This window comes from Platalea leucorodia (genome assembly GCF_965183815.1).
Source record: "Platalea leucorodia genome assembly, chromosome: 10".
NCBI lineage: Eukaryota > Metazoa > Chordata > Aves > Pelecaniformes > Threskiornithidae > Platalea > Platalea leucorodia.
Window position 1 is genome coordinate 1990383 of NC_138832.1, and position 8940 is coordinate 1999322.

The following is an 8940-nucleotide window of genomic DNA, read 5'->3' on the forward strand; positions in this document are numbered from 1 at the left end:
CAACACGATGCCTGCACAATGTGCCATGAGTGCTGGAATTGAGTTAGCAGGACCGGCAGAGCAACTGGCGTGTGTTCGGCCAGCTATTAGCTTATAAATCCAGCCTTAAATCTGGAGCCAGAGCTCCGATAGATCTGTCTGCACCTCTCCTACCGGCCTCTGCTCCGGTCGGCTGCATGCCAGCACCATCATTTGCCGATGCTAATTATTGCCCTCATTGCCGATGCACATCAGACCACTGTATGGATCCAAAAAGACAGTGTCTAGATCCATTTGAAGTCCCTATTTATTTACAGTCCCACCAAAATTGGTTATAGGCATATCAGAGATGGGAGTTTGACAGAAAACTATATGCAATAAGAGCGGTCTTGAAAAACCCCAGGGAGCTGAAGAAGCTCTCTGGCATTAATAATAAAGAGATTAATGCTATGGAGCTCAGCGTGACTGTAACTGTGGCATCGCCTTAAGGGGTGGCAGGGTACAAACCCTGCAGAGCACATCCGAAAGGAGCTGTGCAGAAGATGCCTGGGATCGCTGCCTGTAAGCAGGGGCTCACTCTGCACCCTTCCCAACACCATCTTGCACATACGCCTGCACGCACACACACCGTACCCACACCTACACGCAACTTATTCTTCTGTACTGAAGTGCATTTACTCCATGTGGGGAAATACTGGGAAGTTTTTGGCTTTACAGCATCTGTTTTGACTCCCTACAGAAACTCTCCACCCGCCTTAATCGCCCCATGAGCGAAGAGACTCAGCCGAGATGGAGAGCAACGCGTCCTCCGGGAACTGTACCGATCCCCAGATGTCCTTCCAGTCCACCCTGTACGCAACCACTTACACCATCATATTCGTCCCCGGCCTCCTGGCCAACAGCGCTGCCCTGTGGGTCTTGTGCCGCTACATCAGCAAGAAGAACAAAGCCATCATCTTCATGATCAACCTGGCCATAGCCGACCTGACTCACGTCCTCTCGCTGCCCTTACGGATGTATTACTACATAAACCACACCTGGCCATTTGGAAGTTTTCTTTGCCAGCTGTGCTTCTACCTGAAGTACCTCAACATGTACGCCAGCATTTGCTTCCTCACCTGCATCAGCATCCAGCGGTACCTCTTCCTCCTCCATCCCTTCAAAGCCAAGGACTGGAAGCAGCGGTACGACGCCGGCATCAGCATTGCCATCTGGCTCTTTGTCGGGGCGGCGTGCTTACCCCTGCTCGTACTGAGGAGCCCAGCCTTGTCCAACAGCACAGACACGTGCTTCTCGGACCTGGCGGTGAAGAAGCTGAGCCCGGGAGACTCCATTGCGCTGGTGACAGTGGCAGAGCTGTTTGGGTTTGTCATCCCCTTCGCCATCATTGCCTGCTGCACTTGGAAGATGTGGCAGTCCCTGCGGGAGGATCCCACGCAGCTGCAAAACACCAACGAGAAGCAGAAGGCTTTGCGCATGGTCTTGATGTGCGCGGCAGTCTTCTTCATCTGCTTCACCCCCTACCACATCAACTTCCCTTTCTTCATGCTGGTGATAGAGAACATCATCCAGGACTGTGCCTTTCACAGAAGCACGCTCCGCTTCCACCCCATCTCCCTCTGCCTGGCGAGCCTCAACTGCTGCCTGGATCCGGTCCTCTACTACTTCACGACCTCCGAGTTCCAGGACCAGCTGCTGCACCACAGCCGTGCCGCCCTGCGGGCTCGGTTCGCGTGCCGCGGGAGCAGCTTCTCCGTCACCGAAACCGGCCACGACATTCATATGAAGAGGAGACATCTTCCACGCTTTAAGTTTTGGTCTTTTACCAAGTTCTTCGGCCGAATAAACAGCATGGAAATCCCCCCCATGCCACCTGACGAGCTTCTGCTGGAGTCCATCTCTTGAAGCGTAAGCCATTTCTCTCCATGTAGGTGCTTCTCATAGCTTGAGTGAAGATTGCCTTAGGTCTCCAAATAAGCCTTGAATTACCCTTGTGTGCAACAGATGTCAGGATCTGACCTAGAAGGACATTTTAGTGAAGGAAAAAAAAAGGTTTGCTGGTTGTGTTGTCGCCATTGGGGACTGTTTGCCTTACAGTGTTCTCCATCACATTATTATTAAAATACCTGAAGCAGCCATCGCTGATGCCAGTATTTCTCCTGTGCAGAACTGCAGCCAGGTTTGGGTCCCTCTCATTTCTGTTGTTTCACTGCTTCTACATATTTGTCATTTTTGAAAATCCTTCGGAATCCTGAGTTGTAAGCGGGCGGCTCAGCCTTGGCACAGCTCGGGGAGGCAGCACCAGGGGAGTTTCAGCCCCGACCGCAGCTACCCGCAACCCATGATGACTTACAGCATCGACCGTGCTCACGTGAGGCTCCAGATCAGGACAGTTAATTATCTCCATATAAACTGAACCTCTCTCCATTAAAAAAAAAAGAAAAAATCTCGATCATCTGTACCTAATCTAACCTAACCTGGACTGCAAGACTATGACTTTACCAACATATATCAAGCAAAGAGTATTAATCTATATCCTCATCAGTGTTAAGGGGGGGTTCGAACAAACTGGGGTCAGCTCATGCTATTGAAAAAGGGACCCAGAACTGAGCAAGGGAATCCACCTGGCTCCCAGGAGCTACGGGATGCTCAACTGATTATGGGGGGATGAATACCTGGAAGACAGACTGTGACTGGATATGCCACGAGCAAAGAGGAGGAAGGATGAAGGATCTCTCCCAGGGCACATCTGCTTGCAGTGACCCAGGGCAAGCTGCAGAAGGGAGGACTAGCAGCTGGTGTTGCCCTCTCCTGTTGTTAGTAGGAGGCTTGTGTTATTTGGCATTTTGCTAAAGCCTGTGGTCACAGATCAAGAAAAAAAAATTTTCACGCTGAGGGTGGTGAAACACTGGAGGGGGTTGCCCAGAGAGGTGGGAGATGCCCCATCCTTGGAAACATTCAAGGCCAGGCTGGACGGGGCTCTGAGCACCCTGATCTGGTGGAAGCTGTCCCTGCCCATTGCAGGGGGGTTGGACTGGATGGCCTGGAAAGGTCCTTTCCATCCCAACGCATCCTGTGATTCTGTGTTACCCAAGCCTCTCAGCTTTGCTCTAAAAACCAGAAAAAGTCCCAGCCCTCACTGGGTACCGAGAAAAGTTTACAAAACTGACCTAAGTGCATCCTTAAGGCTTCAAACGCAGGAGGAAATAAAAGTTATCTCAACACAAATTTTAGCATTGCGGGTATTATTTTAAGTGCTTGTAAATAGTCTCATTATGCACCATGTCTGCTCTCAAAGCAAGGGCACAATCTGTGGGGGGGGGGGGGACACCCCAGTCTGGGGCTCAGAGAGGCCCCGTTGCCACCGCAGCCCCTCGCACAGTGGCCAGCGCAGGGGCTGCGAGGTTTCCTCCTTGAGAGCTAAAGCATTGACAACTGCAATGCCAAAAAACCCGTAAGGAACTATATAAGTAAACATAGGCAGAGGGGGTTTGGTAGAAAACAGCTTTGCCGGTGATGGGATGCGCCTTTCCAACCCATGCAGCATTCCTGGGGAGCACGGAGCAGGCGGTGGCTTACCCTCACATTGCCAAGGCTGGTCTTAAAGACGAGGGGAGATCCAGACAACCTGGAGGAATTTGCTTTGGTACTCACAGCATGCCAGAGACAGGCAGCAAACAGCTGCCCTGCAGCTCCGTCCCAAATCTTCTCCTCCTCTCACACACGCACAAAAAAACCCAACAAAAGGACATATGTTCCTTGTTTGCTCGGGGGGAAAAAAAGTTTTCAGGGCTGCAAAAAGCTGCTTCAGATGGCACAAACCCAGCAGCATGCACAGGCAAAACAGGAAACCCAAGCAAAACCTCGCCGATGCCGTGGCTGGCAAGAGCCGGCCCCGGGCAGCCACCACAGACAGGACAGGTCACACCACCAGCACCTTAACTGGGAGCGTGGTTTTAGCCTGGGAGTGTCTTTCGGGAATGGTACAACGCTGAGTAGCTGGGGTGGACGTCCAGGTAGCCCTCAATAACCACAGTTGGATATTTTTAAGTCCTGCTGACTGACCACAAAGCCCCTATTGCGGCTCTGACCTTACCGACAGCGCCAGCTCCAGGTTTCCCAGTAGCACCAGTTACCAGTGGGACTTTGTCCGTTTGTTTTCAGATTGCACAGCTTTTCTATAATGTCTGCAATGCAGTTTGCCCCTTCCAAAAAAGAAAAAGAAACAGGAAAAAAAGCAAAACAAAAACTCTTACTGACCTGTCACGGAGAGACGCAGCAGCAGCCCTTACTCGGGCTGCCCCTGCCGCCCCTCGGGCTTGCCTGCACCGCAGGCGCATCGGAAAGGGAACAGAAAAATCCCTTTCTGGGTTACATGCACAGGATAGCAAGGATTTTGCTGGGTTTTACCCAAACCCAACCCTGAAGAAATATCCTTTTCCAGTGCAAACCAGTGCTTTCTGCCCTTCGGAGGCCACGAGACGCCTGCCAGCCCTCCTGTTTTATCGCAGCCCACCAAGACCCGCTGCCACAAACACCCTGGCTGGGCACCGGGGCCCAAGCCGCCGGGATTTGGGGTCAGAAAGAGCTCTGCTGCCTGGATGCAGCAGCAAGGGGGGACAGACGGACAGGGTGCTGCTGGTCCCCGGTGCAGAGATGCAGGAGCAGGGGGTTTCACCAGCGGCAGCTCAGGTTCCCTGCGGGGCAGCAGGTCAGCGTGGGCTGGGGGATGCCTGGCCCCACGGTGCTCCTAAGAAGGTTTAGGTAGAAAGCTGCGACGTGGAGGATTTGCTTTGCTGAGGCCAAGGTGTGAGCTAAGGTCTTACAAGAGAAAAGCTCAAGGTTGAAGAGAAGGGAGAGCAAGGCACTGGGAGCCGACGTGGGGGGGGAAGAGGACAGGGTGAATTAAGAGCTTTTCAGGATTTCTTTCTCAAAGCCATTACCTGTGGGTGTTAAACCTTTTATTCACATGACAAAACCAGGCAGTAATAACCCCAGTGCTGCGCTTTAGCCTCATTCATTTTCCAGATAACGCTCTTGCAAGTGGGTCCGATGGCAACAGCACCGAGAGCACGTCCCTTACCCGGGGCACTCCCGTCCCCGCGTACCACCCTCGGCTGTTCGGACGGACGGACGCGTGGCGCAATGCTCTGGCCTCAGCCAGCCCGAGAGCTCAGACCGATAAGCCACTGGTGACGATTTTGGCGGCGACGGTTTCCTCCCCAGCAAGGCGTGCTGGCAGGAGGGCTGCCGAAATGCCCTCACGGGAAGGGCGAGAGGCCGCAGCAGCAGAGCGGGCGGCTCAGCCGGACCTCCGCCAGCACCGACAGCACCGGCACATCCTGAGCTTTTCACGTGCAATTAATTATTCTATATGGCTTAATCCTTTACGCCTGACTTTGACTAGAACTGCTTAGTTGTGTTTATATATGTGTGTTCATCCATATCCACATACACCCCTGCACACCGACTGCACTTACATATACCTAAAATTACACAGTACTTAGGAATATCCAAGAAGACGTCTCTTGTGCACTACGCTTTCTAGGGCACCGCAGGGAAGGAGGGAAGGCTGCTTTTCTCTTTGCTATAAATACCTTTTTGCTCCCTCCATGACCGCCTGCTTCCAGTCCAGCCCCAGCAAAGTGACTTTGCCTCTGGAAAACCACTCAGCCTCAGCAGAGCTCGCACCACCTACCCAGTAGCGAGACTCAGACGGATGATTTTTGGCACAGCACTAACAGCCACCACCACTGGCAACGAGCTGCTTCTCCACCCACCCACCCACCTCGCGCCGAAGAGAGGGGAAAGCGCTGCGCCTGGCAAAGGAACAAACACAACAACTTCAACTCCGAGTGCAACCTAAACGCACAGAAAGCAAATTTTGCTGCTTTAAACCAAGCCGAGCCAGGGAGCGGTTTTCCAGACAGTCATGATTTCACCAGACCCGAATCCAATTTTTTGATTCACAGGCTCAGCCAGCAACACCCTGCGAAGCCCAAGTCACTGGTGTTCAACGGGACAGCACCATTTGAGAGACCCAGGGCTGTCCGTCAGCCCCTCGCGCGCTGCAGGGTCCTGTTCGCAGCACAAGGGAACGGGTTTTGGGAACTCTGTGTCGATGCCACAGCCACGTTCAGCGCTGTAAGGGTTAGCTCTCCTCCGAGAAACAGTCAAAGCCTCAACCTTGCGGCGGTCAGCGAGTCCTTTCCAGCAGGAATTGCCACGCCAATTGCTCGCTCCTGCTTCTCTTAACAGGGGATTTTTTGCTTTTTTAAAGAAAATTTCCCTGCTGTAGGCGGATAGGGCAGGCACTGAGGCTGGGGAGGAAAATCCAGAACTTTTTAGCCCCCGGGCTGGTGAAAACAGCACGGCTGCACCCCTGGTTCCATGCAAGCCCTGCTGATGCTGGGAGCTGCGGGCAAGAGCCTGGCACAGCCGCGGGGCCAGGGCAAACATGCTCCTGCCCGGTGCACGTCCCTCCCCGGGCTCCTCCTGGGCCATCACCGAGCAAAACATCACCAGCCACGCGGAGAGAAGACAGACATGCAACCCATTCTCAGGAATTATTTCCATTAAAGACTGTCAGTGCAGACCAGAAATACCTTAGCTGTTTCTGTCTGAGGATCTCCTACAAGGTCATGAAGCACAAGCTTAGATGAACTGAAAATTTACAGTTTTACCTTATAAAAATTGGAAGTATAAGATAAAATATAAGTAATAAGAGAAAAATGTAAATATTAGGTAAAATTTTATGTTATACTGTCAAATAACTGAGTTGTGATTTGATGCCCAGCTCCAAGTTCTCCTGATTTTCGGTGGCCTCAACTACAGCAGGCTTGGGGAGGGTCCGGCCAGCGCTGCCGCCGTGTGCCCAGGGAGAACCCGGCTCGGAGGCTGGCACCCGGCTGCCGGTAAAGGCACCCTCGGGTTCCCACCCACGCGCCCCGAGAAGGGGCTGAGCCGGTGCCACCGCACGCGACGGCTCCTGGAGCGATGGGAAACGGGATGGATGCGGGCAGCCACGCACGCCGGCTGCGTGCGGAGCGTGGCACCAGCAAAACAGGATATGGTTATGCTCTGAAAGGTGTTTTTGAAACAAAAAGTCTATCTGTACAGTAAATAGGCTCGCTGCCCCAAGCGCAGGCTATGCTTTCTTATAAATAGGCTGGCTTCTGCAGAAATGAAAGTGCAAAACTGAGCATCCATCACACGTTTGATTAGGAAAAGAAAAGAAAAAGACATCAGAGCCCAGGTGCTGTTGAGCCACGGGGGCTGGCACTGCCGTTGTTCTTGGTCCTGGCCTCAACTCCGCTGTCTATGGAAGTGGCATCCAAACCGTCCCCAACGCAGAGCCAGGGTCACGCAGGGAAAGGCTGGCGGGACAGGAGCAGAGCCTGGGGCCTGCCAGGTTTCACATCGCATGATTTTGGGGTGTGGGGGAAGGAAATAAACGTTTTTTCTTTAAATCACTACGGTGAAAACACTTTGCAAAGCATGAGAGCGCACGGCAGAGGCAGCTGCCGGGAGGTGCTGGCAAGCACGGGGAAAGTTTTGCATCCCAGATCCCACTGCAGCTACAGAAACGCTCCAGGACTAAAGCGAACCGAGCTGGCATCCTCCACCGAGGTCTCAGCACATCTCCCAGGAGACTCCGCAACAGCAACAAGCCCCGTTTAAGCAATAAACCCCAAACCTCCGCTGCTTCTAGTCCAAAAGCATCAGATTAATCCATCCCTGCACCCAAGGGGACAACTCCGCGGCAAAGATCCCACAGTGCTGAAAGCTCTAGCTCCCACACAAAATTAATTAAGGCACATTAAGTAATCAGCAGGCTTCAAAAAAGGCTAGAAGCTTTAATTAGTAGGATTATTAGCTGCTGAAACAGGCAAGCGCCCGCGTGTTTTGGGAGGTGCAAGCTGCAAAGCCCCAGCGAGGAGCTGTGCCACCGCAGGGACGGCAGGCCCGGCACACTTTGAGGCTATAAAAGCCCACAATGGGCCCGAGAGATTAATTTCCTATAAACCATAATAAAAAGATGTATAGAGAGCTACAAAACCCTGCTGTAAGCGGGAATTGTTATACGAGTAAATCAATAATGCTTTAATGGAGGGGGTGTCACGGAGCCCCTGGTGCCTGCTGAGGCCACGGTGGGGACGGCGGTACCCAGGGCCACACCGACGGGCACCGCGGGACGCCTCTGCAGCGCCGCAAACCTCTCCGTAAGCCACGCTGTGAAACGAGTCCTGTTCTCCCGAGCAGACGCACAAGAAATGGGAATAAATGAAAATAAAAAAGTTGCAAATCATTTTAAGTCGAATTGCTATAGAAGTGGTTTAAAAAATAGTCACTTTTTCAAAATAACCAATTGAATCAAGAATCCTTGATCCCTCTTGATCTTAAATTTTTGGGGGTTTTGGTTTTTTTGTTTTGGTTTGGTTTTTGGTTTTTGTTTTTTTTTAATACTTCTTGAGCCAGACTCCCAGACGGATAACTACAGAAGTGCTATTTTTCAAATTAAAATGACTGAGCGCGCACAGGCAAGCGAGCAGCCAGCACTGCCCTCTGCCGATGGCCACCGCCCCGTGGGCGCGGGGCCTGGAGCCGGGGGGCCACGGTGATGGGCAACGCCGCTTCATGGCGCAAGCGGTCATTTGGAAGAGACGAGTCCTTGGCTCTGGCCCTGGTTTGCTGCGTGTGAGCTGCAGAAGTCCACTGAATAAGAAAATGATGACCGTGGAGAACCTCCTGCTTTCGGCGAAGCCCAAACTGGACCGTGAGCAGCTTCAAAAACGCTGCGTTCAGGGACAAAAACATCCAGATAAGAGCGAAGGAACCTTTCCCAGAAAGCTGGGGGAGAGGGAAATAACTGATGAAGCCCCTGGCTTCACCAGCCCCGTGGGCTGCGTGTCCCGAGCAGAAGGGGACTCTGCGGGCAGGCGCTCGCCCGTGGGACCCCGC

The 8940-nt window shown here is 52.8% G+C and overlaps 1 protein-coding gene across 1 annotated transcript; it reads left to right on the plus strand.

Moving 5' to 3' along the window:
* The first annotated feature begins 739 nt into the window (after positions 1 to 739).
* LOC309595642 (putative P2Y purinoceptor 10) lies at positions 740 to 1938 on the plus strand. The gene has a single exon (XM_082322874.1). The coding sequence runs from the start codon at positions 769 to 771 to the stop codon at positions 1882 to 1884; it is 1116 nt and encodes a 371-aa protein (XP_082179000.1). The 5' UTR covers positions 740 to 768; the 3' UTR covers positions 1885 to 1938.
* The last annotated feature ends 7002 nt before the right edge of the window (positions 1939 to 8940 follow it).